Source organism: Diuraphis noxia, unplaced genomic scaffold, assembly GCF_037042655.1.
Source record: "Diuraphis noxia isolate RWA-SAM2 unplaced genomic scaffold, SU_Dnox_SAM2 contig0004, whole genome shotgun sequence".
NCBI classification, from domain to species: Eukaryota; Metazoa; Arthropoda; class Insecta; order Hemiptera; family Aphididae; genus Diuraphis; species Diuraphis noxia.
Window position 1 is genome coordinate 72,492,464 of NW_028301714.1, and position 17,660 is coordinate 72,510,123.

The window sequence follows — 17,660 nt, forward strand, 5'->3', positions numbered from 1 at the left end:
TTGGTGCTTTTGTACGATACGACTTTTTTTTTTTTACTTCATTTTGGCACTTATGTAGTTATGTCTTTCTTTGAGTTCAGGGATAATTTTCGAAATTAAACATGATAGGTAGTGGTACACGTCCGTAAATCAACCTTTTAATATTGGTCCGAAGTATAATATTTTGATGTGAATATTGGAATATAAGATTTGTAGTGATTTTATAGGTAAGCTATAGGTAATGGCGTTAAGACAAGCATTTAAAAAAATAATAATATGAGGGGGTAAATCAAGAAATTGGGTGACATAATTAACCGATAAAAATAAAACATTTCAGGAAATGGTGCCATATCCAAAAAATGACAGTTATCCCTGCCCCCTGGACATGCCGAGTCTTGCAAAACATAAATGGTACTTAAACCCGGGCTGAATTTAAGGGAGACCTGATTGGATTTCAGTTGAGAGGCCCCAAAGTTTATTTATAATTTATTCATAAAAATGTACACATACATGAAAAATATATACAATATTATGAAACTTGAATTATGTATTGAAATTAAAAATAATAGACCTTATTGTATAATATGAAGTATAATGCTTTAATATTATATTGCATTAACATATTATTGTGAACATTTGTATTTAGATAAATGAGTGTTTTCTAGATTCTAGAAGAAATTGTGGGAAGGTTATAAATGGGCAAGTCCCACTAAAAACTCATGGAGCCCCCAACGTATTTTCTTACTTAACGTTAGTAAGTACAATAAATTTTGTTGACATGACGTTTTAATGGATATTAATTCTAGCTCCTAAGATTTTTTAATAAATATGTGCGCTTATGTGTAGACATGAAGTTCTCAATGTTCTCATATTATGAGCGTATCGTACGATAAAATTTCATCGTAATCTACATGATCATAATAATGTATACTAATTTTATTAATATTCGTTACACTATTTTAAGGTCGTAGATATGCATAAACTAACTATTAATTTCTTTACTATAACTTCGGTAGTTTAGATTTTTGAAAAAAAGTGAGTAGGTCCGAGATGTTAAGTATTAAGTATACTTTGTAATATACCTATTTATTTGTGAATATTTGTTTAAATAAGTTTTTTATGCGATTTTCATCGTTTTAAATAGTATATAAGTAAATTCAATAGGCTTTACCTATTGTGCAATAAGGATTGTTCTTAAATTGGAACTACAATAACGCGTGTGATAAATAAAATAAAAAGACATTTTTTAAAATGAACACCGGCAAATAAATGATACAATTAAGACAATCCGAAGAGTAATAACCCGAGCAAATAAAAATTTATCGTGTTCTAGTATTTCAACTGTTGTTTTTTTCGCGACCAAATTGGAATTGATTGTTTTGTTTTGCCAGAGTTGTAATACACCTTTGCGTATTTGCCTACCTCATCATGTATATATAAAAGGATTTGAGAATCCAAAACGCATTTCTTCAGTTTAATTCACCCACAATCCACTGTATAAAAGTCCAAGAAGCAGTCTCCTACAATTTATTCATCTCAACACACTCAAAATAACTTTACAGACATAGTAAACAAAATGTGCACCGTGTGCTATTTGTGGTTTATTGCGTGTTCTCTATTGATGACAAATGCAAGTATTTTAAATGGTGAGTAATAAAATATGTATAGTAGCATAATTATATAATAATATACAATATCGAGCATTTTATTTTATTAGGTAGGTACTAAGGTACTTAATAGGTAATGACTAAAACAGTTTTTATTTTTTTGAAAATGTCAATTTTTTTTTATAACATTTGAATTAAAATTTATTTGTTTACTACATGGGTACTTGTTATAGGTGGAGTTTATTAGGTATTCATTAGTACAATATATTGTACATTCCATAAAATATTTGAAATTCTCAGTTGTGTGAGGTTTGTTTTATATTTATTTATTTTATTTTTTATATTTTTTACATTTTACACGTTCATCAGCTGTAATTTGAACAATTCATGTTATTTTAGAATTTAACACAATATTGATATTTATAATATAAAAATCATAGTTTTAAAATATAATCTTTATCTGTGAACTAGAACTTATTTTGTGATTTTTAGTTGTCTTTATATTAAAGCAGTCAGCGTACGCTGATAGTTAGGATAGTTAATATAAAATATCACTTTACTACAGAAATCTTTAAAAAAAACTTTTTTAGCTTTGACAAATTAATAGGATTATGATATTTTTTAAATGATAACATTATAAAAGTTAAGTTGAACTTTATTTTATGATAATTTAATTTTAAATTCAATGCCGTAAGTCAACTATTAATTTAAGAGGTTCACAAAGTTAAAAAAAATTTGTCAAAACCTTTTAACTTTTATATCATATTCTCATTGTGTCTGGTATAATTGATTCAAATTGTTCATTACTTGTAAAAAAAAAAGTTCAAAACAACTAGTAGAACGTAGCATTTTATTATTTAAAAAAATAATAAGTTAAGAGATTTTCTTTCAATTTCAATAGGTTGAAGAGAAATTTTCTACCTTTGATAATTTATTTATTATTTAATGGTCTGTGGTATTCATTATAAGCATCAAAAATATAATACTATAGAAATAAGCTTAATTTTACACTAACATAAAACAATAAGTTCTTAAAATAATATATTAATAATTAGTTATTGGCCTTAAAGTATCAAATATCAATTGACTAATTTATATATTTAGAAAATAACAATACAAATAAAATAAATAATTCAGACATTTTAAAAGACCAAAAAGTAGATATGTGTTACATACATATACACATATATTACTTATTTATAAACAACAATTAAATTTATTTTTCATTTGAATAAAATGAAAAAAAAAAATATCTTTATGGCTTGAATTTCATAGTTAATTTTTGTAAAATGTAAATGTATTGTTAGTTTCTAAATATTTAATGAGGAAACCTACGCATTAGATCTATGCTTTTTTTAAATATACTTTGTATTATCGAGATAAAAGCATTGTTAAAGAAATGTGCAACTTTAAAAATAATAATAATTTTTTTTTGGATTTTGAATAATTTTTCAACCGGATATACGCATGTTAAATGATAAAACACAACATTCTAACGTCTTCTGCAGGAAACTATCTAATATATTAATTACATAGGATACAGCCAAAATTGCATTTAGATATTAAAGATGAACATTTTTAAGTTTATTACAATTGTATGGTAGTGAAAACTATTTATTTGTTTATTTATAATAAATAAATTACATTTTAAGTAGGCTTATAAATTGATATTATGAATGATTTGTCACGTTGGTTTTTTCTAAAAATGTTTAGAACTATTGATTATGACAAAAATAGTAAACATATTTGTAATGGATAAAATATTATAAACTATAGTTTATTTTATTTTGAACAATATCGAACATTAATAATATAACAAGCAAGTTTCATTCAAACTATAGGTATGTACAATCAATACACAACTATGAAAAACAATTTACATTACTTGATTTATATTGAAAAGTTCCTCATTCAATAACTACAAAATTAACATTATAATAAAAATAGAACACAAAACGTAGATATTTGGCTAACCAGTGTTGGACCTTTGGATCAATTGATTGAATCTATGCGCGATAATAACTGAAGAGTCAAAAAATCTTTTAACACAATTTGAAAGGCATGCTTCAGTTTTTGCACCAAGTTTTGCTGAAGGTTTATCCACACACTTTTCCCAACACATTTCACTGATCTCTTGTATCTAGAAATATTAATTAATAAATAGTGCAAAAGAAGAGAGCAGATCGTGAGAATATTTATTTTACTTGAGCGTTTAATTGAGCTTTCTGTTGTTCCATCATTATAACTTTTTGTATTTCATCGGCTTTCAATTTGTCGGTGGTACCGGTACCAGACAATGAACCCAAGTCGAAATTATCACTATTATTATTATTATTAAAGAAATCTGCCATTGTTTGTTTAAATATTGTATGACTATGTTCTCAAATATATTATTGTCAAATAAAAAATTAACAAAAATTGTTATTATTTCACGTGCGAGCGATTAGGACGATTAGGTACAAGTAGAAAAAATTATGATTGTAGTGGAATTTATAAAATGATACCATGCCGGGTTATTATCACTGCATCTCGAATTATTGCAGAGCTACCAACTACTAATACCTATAATATTAGACTGGCACAAAAATGTATTTCCAAAAGAATTTCTTTTGAAGAAGTCTTCAACTCTACAGCCTACAGGTGCTAAATACCTATTATGTTCTGTTTAATGTAAAAGGTAAAACAATGCATGATGTACTATAGTCTATAATTAATAACATTAAAAAAGCGGGTAAGTGGATGTCGCTCTGCTGTTCAGTATAGTTTACAGTGGGTTACTGGTTAGTGGTTACTGTAGTCTGTAATACATGGTGTTAAATTTGAATTCAATGATATAATATAATATTATACACCATTGTATGCGAAAAACGATTCTGAGCGGATACGTTTTTTAGGATATTTTATTGTTTTACACTATTTTAATTATATTGTTATCATTAAAAAAAAAAAAAAAAAATGTAGGTACCTATAAAGTAAATTCCAAATTAATCAAATCAGATTTATTATATACTCGACTTACTCAGAAATTCGTAAATAGTAGTATATACCTACAACTTATAATAAAGTATTAATATAAGTCATTAACAACCATTAACTATTAAACTTAGAATATAAAGTACACTCTTGAAATTTCAAATACCCACGAATAATATTTTTAAATTACAATAATATATCTAAAATTGTTTTTCATGGTTATTTAATATATAATTTTATCCAAATTTGAACTTAAAATAACTTTAAAAAAAACTATGTTTGTATAGTTTTTAGATTTTTTTTTGTCACAGAATTAACTACTTACGTGGAACCTTGTTTTAAATTTTCAATCCTAAGCTATGAAAGTTAAACGTTTATGCATTTTTAACAACTAAAGAATTTGTAAATTTTCAATTAAATAAATTTTGTCAAAATTTGAACTTTTAACGGTTATAAAAAAAAAACGTGCCTATGTATTTTTAATATTTTCCAACTGCTATTAAATCAACATATGGGGAACCTTGCATTAAATTTTCAAGCTTTTTGACCCTAAGAATACAATTGTATTGAAATTTATAGAATAAAAAATTCAAATGTCTATAGATAATTTAAAAATTGTTAAGAATTTTATCAAATATAGGAATTGATAAAATAAACATATGGTATAAATTTCAAGTTTCTACAGTTATTTGTTTTTGAATATCGGTACAATGTGTGTGAATTCAAGTGCTCATAAAAATTTAATTTAAATTTCCGATAGACATTTTCATTTGATAAAAGTAGACAAACTCAGATTCTTGTATCGAATCTTTAAATATTAGATTTAAAAAAATATTTTTTTATGAATTTATAACTAGAAATAAATTACAAATTTAAACTTTTAATACTTAATACTTATTATATAAAATTGTAACTATCTAGTGATTTATACGATATACTAGGATCTTTTCTGCAATCGCCAGACATATTCGTGTTACTCCAGGAGACATGACTGGACACACTTATTTAATCATTTAAAAAATATAAAACACAACCTTATTATTCTCATATAATTTAAGCATTTATTGTTATTGTTATTAAACTTTTCTTTTATTATTATGTAACATCTTTCAAAAAAAAAATGTATCTTATCACAATGGCCAAGTTGCCGAGGGTTATTTCTTTAATAATAATAATAATAAAAAAAAAAATGTAACGTTATACTTTTATTAATTTTTAACTACCTTTATAACAATATACTGAGGCTTGCTCTAGCTGGTAGTGAAATCCGTGTGCAGGCGCATGACTGCCGTTCTAAATACTAATCTCTTCGTCAAAATGTCCAACCGTTAATGATAGGTTCGTGTCGGGACCTAGGTATACAGCTAAGTGAGGGCCAGAGTGTGCCTGGCCTGGCCCATCACACTAATATGTATCCGGCCGTAGGCCGGCGCACCCAAAGTATTCAGGGGCACCCTTTATGATATAACAGCTTTTAATTGTTTTCATATTTTTTTATAGATTTTCCATAAAAAATAAAAATAGAAAAATACTTTTATATTGGTACTTAAATTTTATTCATTGTATTTCATTTAAAATTTGAGTTTATATATATATATATATATATATGTATATTAAATATTTGGATTTTATTATCATTAAAAACATTATTTTTATTTATGTATTTATTTTAGATTCTGAGCGGAGCGATGAATGTATTGATTTTACCATGATGTGTGTGTGTTTTTTTTTGTGTCTGTCATCACGTTTTGGGGCAGTAAAAGTGCTTCAATTTTTGACTTCAGTACCTCGTTCGAAACTAGATTCACTTTCTAGTTGGTACTTTGAGTGGTCAAAAGTAAAAAATTCTTAATATTTTTCTAAATAATCGGGATAAACAAACTAAAAATTAAGGGAAAAACGGGAAATTTTACGCACAATCAATTTTCGACAAAATCAATTTTGGTTTAACCTAACCTAACCTAACCTTTAAAAAAATGACCATAGATACATGAAATTTTGACCGAATGTTTATATTATAAGTAGGTATATTCTATTCACTGTGCATTCAAATTTTATAAAAAATTTATTTTTTGGGTAGAAGATCTTGAAAATTTAATACAAGGTTTTAAACATATTGTTACAATAGCAGTTGAAAAATAAAAGAAATTCATGGTCACAATTTTTTTTATAAGCATTCAAAGTTTGAATTTTGACAAAATATGTAAAAATCACGAAAATTCGCAAATTATTTTAAGCTAGAAATTCATGAAAAATTTTCTTTTAAATCTAAGATTTGAAAATTTAATATAAGATGCCTTACAAGTTTGATAATCTTCATTACAAATAAAAATGTCCACCGGAAATTCAAATTAAACTTTTATAAACATTTGAAATTTAAATTTTTACAACATTTGATTATCACTGAATTTCTCATTTAGAGATTTTCTTATTTTGGTGTAACTCTAAAACAAAGGACCGCAAATACTTGAAATTTTCACTGAATGTTTATATAGGAATTCTATATATGTATTTGATTTAATTTTCAAAATATTTAGATTTGTTTTAAGCTGTTTACTGATATTTTAATTTTTCAACTTTTTTGGTTTTTTTTTCTATAAATATTGAAAAAAATTTATTTGTTAGGTAGAAAAGCTTAAAATTTTAATACAAGGCATCTAACACATTGTAACAATATCAGTTGAAAAATATTAAAAATATATAGACATGATTTTTTTTATAAGCATTTAAGGGGATTGGAAGCGGTGATTTTCTGTCTTTGTCTAACACACGTGAAACATACAATACGCCTGATAAAAATTGAAGTACTTCTAGTTGCTCGATTTAAAATATGTAAAGATTTTTGAATTGTTATACAAGTTTACTTTGCATCGGTCGAAGCATATTTTTAATATATTTAATTAAAAAAATTGACAAATTTATAAAATTTGAAATATTTATTCTTATCAAAATATTGCTACAATTGAAAAAGTGCTTCGACCGATGCAAAGTAAACTTGTATATCAATTAACATATATTTACATATTTTAAATCGAACAACTAGAAGTCCCTTAATTTTTGTCAGGCGTATTGTATGTCTCACGTGTGTTAGACAAAGACAGAAAATCACCGCTTCAAATCCCCTTAAAGTTCAAATTTTAACTAAATACGTGTAAATTACGGCAATTTTCAAATTATCTTTGTTAGAAATTCATAAAAGTTTTTATTTTTAAATCTAAGATTTGAAAATTAAATACAATAAGGCTCCTAACATATTTTTATAATAGCAGTTGAAAAATAAAAGAAATATTTAGTCACAATTATTTTTTTATAAACATTTAAAGTACAAATTTTGACAACATAAACATTTTTCTTTTTAAATCTAAGACTTGAAAATTTTTAATAATCTATAATCCTAGACAGATAAACCGTTTCCGCTCAGAATCGTTTTTCGTATGATTATATAATATCATTGAATTCAAATTTAATTCCATCCATTACGATTACAGTAACCTACTTGTAACCTACTGTACGCAGAGGGACATCCACTTTCCCGTTTTTTTTTATTACACTTATTAGTTACTGGCAAAATGATAAAATATGGTATTATTAGATATTAGGTTATATACTTATATTTGTAGTAATATGCTGTTGATATGCTGATAACTATCATTTTGCAATATACCAATGTCGGGAAGGAAGGGGCCCACCTAACATTGACCCACCTAGTGAATATTTTCTGACCACGTGTCTGTGTATACTGTGTATAGGTATAGCGTTTTCTTGTACTAACACTTCTATAACTGATGCTTGTTGTAGTGATTTCTTCTATAAATTTGTACAATTTATTTAATTACCTACTAAATTACATATTGTATACTTATTATATATAGACTTACAAGAAGCGCAAAAGTTCATGGAACAATTGGACTACGATTATTCGGTGGCGGTGGCCGACGCTGCAACAGCAGCAGCGGCGCAACAGAGGCCTGTCGCCGACTTGTTATGGTATGACTACGGCGGTGGCGTCGGACGGGGAGAAAGCGGGAGTGGTGGCTCAAGTGGCACAAGCGGCGCCGGCTATTACGGCTCCGGATCCCCGGTCACGGGTATGGCCAAGGCCACGCTGTTCGGGGCCGACAAACGGGGTGGCACGGCCCAGTCGAACAACGGTGGCATATGGTTTGGGCCACGGTTGGGTCGCAGAAAACGACGAGGTGGATCACCGTTTGGTGGTGGCGGTGTCACGCATGCTGTGGACGGGAACGCGATCGCGCCGGCCGCTTCGTCGCTGCTGCAACAGGATCCGTTGGCCGCGGGCTCGACGTCGGCGATGGCAACTGAACAGGCCGTTGTCACAGATCTGATCAACAACGTACCGTGGGTGCTCGTACCGATCATCGATAATTCCCGTGAGTATATAAAAATTTAATATGGTAATGGCGAGGAGAAGGACGATACTGAAAAGTATTATGACAACATTTTTATATCGTTTCACGAGATATTGAGATAATATGATATTTACCAATAATTTTTATTAGCTATTTGGCTTTTTCGTATCGGTATAATAATAAGTCCTGGGTATTGGTGAACAGGCTGTCAAAAGTCGAGTTGCCTAGGATCAAGCCCATCAATAATGCATTTTTACATAGTAGTATAAATTATACGTCTCTAATACTCTATATCGTAGTTACTTAATAGTTAATATCAATAAAGACAATAATATAGTGCATCATTACTTCGTATACTGTATATAATATATTATATTACCTACCTCATGTTTTATTATTTAATATAATACGTGAGGCAACTGCAGGTCATTGCAACTGCAGTTATATAAATATATAATGCAGCCAAAATTACTGTATTCGTTACAATTCACTTATAGTTTTTTTCTTTTTTACTATCAGCTATATACATTTATTGCATTCGGAGAGTAGGTATACACAAATATGATTGCTTATGACTCATGAGACTTGTTTGGTAATTATGTTTCAATTTCATATAATTAACCAATTTGGACTCATAATATCATATGATCAAATAATTCATAAGTATATAACACATAAAATCGTGTAGACTTTATTCGAAGGGTTTTAAAAGGGTTTTAATAATGTACCTATAGGTACCTTTACGTCGTATAAACATAGAATCGCATCTGTATATGATTGAAACAATATTTGATAGAGAAAAATATAACCAATATATTTAAATGTTTTCTAAGCTTTATAAGTTGTAACTTTTAAGTTATAACGATATTATATACTGTATAATTACTAACGTCTAAGCTATATATACAGTCATTGATTGAATTTATATTTTTATTTAATGTATTTTGATTAGGTATAATATTATGCAGTATATTTTATTTAATCAATTACACAATAATAATGCGATATACTATAATATGAGTATATAACCAATATATATATATATAGGCTATAATATTATAACCACAATGCACTTATCCTTTCTTCTTCGTTTTTGCTTCACAACCAGTGCGATTTATCTTATACATCATATCGTATATGTTTTGGCATTAGGTATATAAGTTATGAACACACCCTATAATGACTTTTTGATCACCCACCGCAGTACAATATACTAATTTACTATATATATATATATAATGTATGGCTCATCAGTCATCATATACAACCATCACCATGCACGCATACTTATTAGTTATTACATATGTAGTATGTACCGATATAAAATCTAAATATATACCTAATATAAGAAATCGGCTGTCCGCCCACCAATGACTCAGTGATATTATTACAATTTGACCGAGAATGGTACTTGTTTAACACACGAATGTGTCCAGCGTTTCTGTTTATTGTACACGCGCATTAGTATAATATTTCAAGAAATATCCATCTGGATGTCAAATTGGGGTTTGAATGAACAATATAATATTTGACACGACAGGCTAGAAAACTGAAGAAAACGAAATTCGTGGCGTTCTCTTTTATTATATTATTATAACAAATAACATCTAATACGTAATATAAAATAATAAGTACCTACTCTCCAAAAACAGTATTATAGTTTTAACATATCTATAGGTTTTTAATACTCATATAGTAGTAATTACTATAGTATTATTGGGGAATTATTCCGCAACACGATGACCGCAATGCCCAGCGGAGCTCATTACCTTCTTGAAGAATAAATAAATCTTCTAAGAGGTATATTGATTATTGGGTTTATTTTTTAAGTCATCAAATCAGAGATGTCATAATCTCCTACACCTACCGGTATATAATCTACCGGGGAATATGACATATCTATTCTTATACTATATTATAAGGTAATTTTTTTTAACCAAAAGGTTAAAAAATAATATGATAAACTAAAAGCAAGCCGACAGCCGACAGGGAAAAGGCGTGTGATCACTGATCACCTATATCACCCACTGTGCATTTACGCCACTGGACGTCGATAACCATCATGTACTAATTTCAATTTGTACTTATACGTACGTATATAATATTATTCTATACTCCACCGTTCCAATCTACATATATTATATTCTCTTATAATAATATTTTCAACAATACGCAAATGTTCATAATCGTAAGACGATAATGTATTAATATGTCATACAAAATTGCGTTGCAGCATCGCAGCGTCGTTATCGTGTTTTTTTGTTTCGCCGTTATATCCGATAATCGCCCTCGACAGACGCAAACGCGCGTTGCCATATATAATAATATGATACAATATGCATTGATAAATGCAGAATATCACAAAATCGTCAAAACGGCCCTGATAAATTGCCGACTCGACTTCCCCACGAGGGGGCGTGACGCTGGAAACCAACACCATGATACCTTGTGCCAGACCCTGTGAAAATAATAATTATTATTGTTTCACCGCTTTGAACTGCAGAAATAACAAATCATTATCTAGAATGTAAACAACGCGTTATACGATCGGCTGTGCAGCTGTACCGCTGCTGGGCACAGTGTAGATTCTGTGTGCAGAATGTATATAATGTAATTTATATTGCTAAAAATCGACTATAGGTATATGTAGTGATAATCTATCGAGTAATAACTTCTTCGGGTGTCACATGCAGGCGTTTTTCGTGCTACATCTTGTTTTCATTTGTAAGAAAGTGCAAAAATAAAATTATATACGCCCGCTGGCTATAGTTTTGTAAAAAATATTTTGTATTCGGAATATTTAAGGCTGGATTGAGTACTTAGTTTTGGCCCTTCAAGAAATATTTTTCAACCATAGTCTCTAATTTGCAATAGTAGAACATATTTTAATATTAATAATTATTATTTCCAAAAAAAAAGTATTTGAATATAAAAACATAAATAAAAAAAAGTATACTGCAGTACACTGTATACAAGTATACAAATATTTGAATATATTTTTGTTAAGGAGAATAAAGCATTCAAATATATACTAAAAACATTATAAAAATACTTTTGATTGCTCAAATCTGGCTCAGTCACGCATGCACACGCCACACACCTACCTAAAAATATTTGTGAACTATGATGATAATTTATTAGAACGAAAGGTTTTAATTAAAATTAGCATCATATTATTCATCACTATTTCAATGATTAATTGTGTTATATCAAGTAGAAGAATAAAAAATGTTGGTTAAGAAAATATTCATAAAACGGTTAATTTTTAGAAGTTCACGACTATTGAAAAAGTTACCTGGGTAATAAAAAGTTTTAAAATAAGAGAAATATGCATTGAAAGCATAAAAACCATGCAAAATAAAATTACATTTTCAACATTGAGTAAACGCAAAATTTATTTGATACTTTCCTTAGCTACCTATATTTGCATTTGAGTAAGCCATAGTAAAACAATTTATTTATGAAAATGCTAAAATGTCTTGTGCAGCCCTAATATGTCCAACTAATTTCTGTATCATAATGACGCATAATAACGCATAATGACTGTTGTTAGATAATGTTCGGATTTCGTATTTATTTTTTTAAATTTACCTAACTATTATTTACTCCATAATAAATACAAATTTACTTATACTTGTGTGTTATTTTCGGCAGTATATACTCAGATGCAAATGAAGCAGAACGCGAGGAACGGAAGATCGTCGGAAGAGGACGATGACGACGTTGCATCGAGGTCGCGGCACTCGGCCCGATCGCCACCGTACTCGCCACCATTCTCGCCGCGTCTGGGCCGACAGGCGATCATGACCCGACCACAAGTGCCCAGGCTGGGCCGCGAAACGTTGCTATACCGGCGGGACGCAAGGAACGCGTTGTACCAGCAGTCGAACGCAACGCTGCTCAGACAACAACGACAGCAGCAGCAGCAGAAGCAGCAGCAACAACAGCCACTGCTGCTGTCAGCCACCGAATCTGTGGCGGCGCGTCGTCAAGCTGTGTAGACGACTTTCGTGGGCTGCATAACTCGTACTTTGAGCAAAGAGATTGACACAAGAACGAAACTCACACATTCATTATAATATATGTTATATTATATATTATGATATAGCGTAGTCGGTATTTTTCGTAGTCTAATAAAAACGATAACGATAATATTATTATTATTGATATAATTTAATCCGTTTTAATATAAAATTTATTAAAATATTATTATGATTCGGGGCAGTCCATAGGATTTCCAATAAAGCCCGTAACCCGTAATATTGGCCCAACTAAAATAATAATATATTAATAACAATAATATAGCACTTATAGGTATCAGATTTCACAAATTATTAGTCTTGTATGAGTGAAAAATTCAAAATATTGCCTAATAATCGCTAAGTTAGGCGTATGGCTGTTCGTTACACAGGATCATTGCACATACAATCAGTTGGTTACATGTTCCATCAGTAGTTGGTGCTGGTGTGGATCAGATGATCGGAACAACATGAGAAATTTATTAATTATATTAATCTATACTCTAAAGTACAGAAAAAGAGTTCCACGTCCTACATCTGTAAATATATAATTAACAAAAATAATAAAAAGTAAAAAAGTTTCTTAACATCACCTATTGGATGTGATTGAATCTATCTCTAAAATTTCCTGGTATCTCTGAAAACGATTCCTGTCATTTTATTTAAAAACCGATCTAGTAGTCATTGATTCTTTAAATCATATACACTATACACACAAAAAGTGTTATGGTACGGAACTTAATCCTTTTAAAATGTATTAAATAGGGAATATTAGCAAAATTCATACATGATGTACGTATGAGGTTAAAAAAGTGCAAATATATTTTGAGCATATGCAAATTTTTTTTGTAACATAATAGGCATTGATGTATTGTAGTATCTAAAAATTATATACAGTTGAGCCTAGAGTTAGTATTTTTAGGAAAAAGTTTAATTAATTTGATGTGGTTTTATAGTTTATGTTAAACTCTCAAAATTGCAGAAATAAAAAAATATACCTACCTATACTTCTATTTGTAATTTTTTAAAACATAATTTTTAGTTTCTAAAATAACTTTAATAATAAATAGCTTAAATAGCTTTGAAAATGTTGATTGAATGAAATTCTTATTATTATTATTATATGCGTAAAATTAAAAATTAGATATAGAAAACCCATGATTTAAAGAAAATATTTTTTTATACCAACAATAGGTGTTTGAAAACTGAGATCTATCAAAAATAATATATATTTATTATTTACTTATATAGATTATTAGCATTAGTTATTATATAGGTGTTATAATTTTCAAACTTGTATATACATATATACATAACACACGCCAATAAAAATTGTAGAACCATAAAATTAAGAATAATGCCCTTAAAAATAAAATATTATAAGACATGCAAAAATATGCACCAGCATATAAAAATTTTAATTATTTTTTTATTTTTTTCGTAATGTAACTTATATTTACAACTAACTATTTATTTCTATGTAACTTGGCAACAAACTCTAATCTCCCTCAAAAACATCTTCTGCTCTACACATTGTCTTATATATAAATATAGATTATTATATTATTATAAAGACACATAAAATATTGTCTGGTTATTGGGAGTGATCTATATTATCTTCTAATGAGGTCTTGTTTACAAAACGGCGTACGTCTATATATATTGCCGCAGCGAATGGTAATATGGTCGCCGAGTACGCAGAGATAATTATTATATAATATATCATATCATTTGTACCACCATAATATATATATATGTATAAGGTTCACTCTTAATGAAGAGAGGGGGGTAGGTAATGTTCGTTCGTATTTGGTATTGAAAGTTAGCCAACCAAACAGTAGCCTATATATATAGTCACTAAAGATAAAATTTCACAATATAACAAATTATAATAGATGAAACACTGAAATTTATTGAGCTTATTTATAATTTGAATATAGTACACAAGGTGTAACAGAAAGATCTGACAAAAAAAGAAATTATGCTAATTAAACGTATGACAAAAATTGTTAATATTATATGATAAGTAAATAATTTAAGAAATAACTCTTATCAGCAAATTCTCAAAAAACATATTTTTCAAAAAGTTATTACGTTCCTAATTAATTTAACCAAAAAAATGTTGAATTTTAAAAAATAAGCTTGACTTAGATAAATATTTTTACCATCAAAATTGATCTTATAATCAAATTCACAAATAGGCTATTTTGAATTTATCCAAAAAATGTTTTAATTAAATTAAAATGTTTATATTTTCAGTACTAAAAGATAAACATAAAAAAAATTATTAGTTTATAATACATGTAACGCTAGGGTCAATTAATGAAAAAAAAAAAAAATATTAATTTGAATAAAAGTTATTCTAAAAGTTAGTTCTATCAGTTAGGTACCCCTTGTATATAATAATAATAATAAAAATAATAATTTATAATAGTTACCAAATTAAACACAAATTTGATAATACAATATTATCAAAGTAAATTTGTAACACATGTTTGTTCCACAATATATTCATACCAGTACCCACGCGTATACATATGTGTTAAATCATAATTTCATTTCAAATTAGGTCAGTTATTAATTTTATTGTTAACGATTGTCAATAAGGTTTATTAGTTATTTCGACCTAATAAATAAAATAATTTGGTACAATGTTTTGACTTAACGGTATACGCGTAGCTCGTCGCCTGCTATAATATTGTACATAGATGATAGATAATAATACATAATAAAATTATTAATTACGAAGTGTACTACATCCGTAGCTATAAACACACACATCACACATAATAATACGATAAACAAAATATAATATGTATATTGTCTGTACTTATTAATGTACACTTTATAACTATTAAATGTAGGCACAACGTACGTCATATTTTATCATAAAACATAAATAAAACAATAATATTACGATGAAGATGATAATAATATTAATGACAATAATAATTATAGTATCGTAAATAATGTAAGATAAACAAAATAATATAAGTTGAGCGCGTTCGATAATATTATAAACGATTTTTGACGAGTTTCAGCATTTATGTTATCTTTCTGAACAGAGTATAGAAAACCGTGGATCTAGAAATCTGAAATGAAGGGAGGGTGAATTGTTCAGAAAAAAATACATTTAGTTGATACATAATAACAGGTTATATTTTATAGATACATTTTTCTAACAATAAACCTAACTAACTAACCTTGAAATTTTAAGACGTAGGTACAGTGAATTATTTATTATATAAACTGAATACCTACATACATTTCCAAGAGGGTGGGAGCAGGGGGCTTATGTTTAGCATGTTTAGGCCTCCCCTTCCTCCGAATCACGCCTGCCTATTGGAACGTATTTCTAAATATTTCGATTTACATGTAAAATTTATATAAAATACAAATAAAATAATATATGCAACTTACTTTTTAAATATTTAATAGTATAATGATACGACATTTGTGTGGCTTGGTGAGGCGCGGTCGTACGCTCAATCTGCGGAAACGCACTGAGCGTACGTACCGGCCGCAGTTGCTAGCTCCCGGATTGGTGACCAGTCAGGATTTTTAGCAACATATCCTTGCCACACATACACAAACACGTGTTACAACCCTACCCACTTAAAAACCAACAAACAAATATACAAAAATAACCCCTACCGTACCACCCCACACCCAATGGCCTATGTGACCGCGGGTCCCCCTTAAAAAAAAAAAAAACATTGTATCATGGAAATAATTAGGAAATACTCAAAAATCAAAAGACTTATATATAAATAATATACAAATAATAAATATATACTTAATACTTATTATTATAATAATAAGTGCCCAATTTTATTTCTCTCGATTTTATTTTAGTACTCAAGATAATGTATTCGATATTCGCGTGGTGTATCAAATTATATTTTTTTTGCAGGACTCAGTTGCAGCAGCGCTCTAAAAGATTCATAATAATTAATTATGACATTATGTGGTGGCGCTAAGATCGTCCCACCTACTATCTGCTCATTATTACTTCTATATATAGACAATAAACTATAAACATAATATTTTGTTCTGTACAACGGACACTGTGTTTCGACGGACGAGATACAAACCTATGTTATACATAACTACCTTGTTGTATGTATTATAATTGTACTCGTGTATATTAATATTAATAATATATTAACCTATGATAATATGAAAAAATTAACATCGAAACAATCACTATTGCGCCCATACAAAACTAAAGTTGACACATATATGGACATATATATGTCTGTATAATGGCTACTCAGCCTTTCATTTATATTCCTAATGTGTATACTGTACATATTATATACATATATATGAGAATAGTCGCCAATGAATAAATATAATAATTAGACCGTTTTCGCGACCGTGATGATTCCATGGTGTGTTTTAAATGTGTTTTAAAATAAAAAATGACGTTTAACAATCGAACTATTATTTTCTATTTTAAAGTTATTAATAAGCTTATTATTATATATTATTCATTTAAAAGTTGTTTTTGTTAATCGTTATGTTATCGTAGACTTTATCGACGTACCTACTTTATGAAAATGTGCTTTTCAGTTTTTTCACCCACACAGTCTAAATCAGCGGTTCCCAAACTTTTACCCATCGCGGTACATTATTATTAGTTATTATAAGTCACGGCACACTTTAGATAAATATTACCTACTTATCGAATAATACGTATATAATGATGT

The 17,660-nt window shown here is 28.5% G+C and overlaps 2 protein-coding genes across 2 annotated transcripts; one reads left to right on the forward strand and one right to left on the reverse strand.

Annotated features, from left to right (window-relative positions):
- Window positions 1-1,437: 1,437 nt before the first annotated feature.
- On the forward strand, window positions 1,438-13,106 carry LOC107163037 (uncharacterized). The gene is made up of 3 exons (XM_015510251.2): window positions 1,438-1,625; window positions 8,432-8,950; window positions 12,584-13,106. The coding sequence occupies exons 1-3, from the start codon at window positions 1,556-1,558 to the stop codon at window positions 12,928-12,930; spliced, it is 936 nt and encodes a 311-aa protein (XP_015365737.1). The 5' UTR covers window positions 1,438-1,555; the 3' UTR covers window positions 12,931-13,106.
- Tim8 (translocase of inner membrane 8) lies at window positions 3,332-4,059 on the reverse strand. Its single transcript, XM_015510252.2, has 2 exons — window positions 3,791-4,059; window positions 3,332-3,726 (listed from the first exon to the last, which is right to left on the reverse strand). The coding sequence occupies exons 1-2, from the start codon at window positions 3,935-3,937 to the stop codon at window positions 3,556-3,558; spliced, it is 318 nt and encodes a 105-aa protein (XP_015365738.1). The 5' UTR covers window positions 3,938-4,059; the 3' UTR covers window positions 3,332-3,555.
- Window positions 13,107-17,660: the final 4,554 nt, after the last annotated feature.

Coding starts and splice junctions, on each gene's coding strand:
- LOC107163037 (XM_015510251.2), top strand. CDS start 1,556: ATGTGCACCGTGTGCTATTTGTGGTTTATTGCGTGTTCTCTATTGATG. Junction 1,626..8,431: donor AAATGCAAGTATTTTAAATG/GTGAGTAATAAA, acceptor TATTATATATAG/ACTTACAAGAAGCGCAAAAG. Junction 8,951..12,583: donor ACCGATCATCGATAATTCCC/GTGAGTATATAA, acceptor TATTTTCGGCAG/TATATACTCAGATGCAAATG.
- Tim8 (XM_015510252.2), bottom strand. CDS start 3,937: ATGGCAGATTTCTTTAATAATAATAATAATAGTGATAATTTCGACTTG. Junction 3,727..3,790: donor AAGCTCAATTAAACGCTCAA/GTAAAATAAATA, acceptor TAATATTTCTAG/ATACAAGAGATCAGTGAAAT.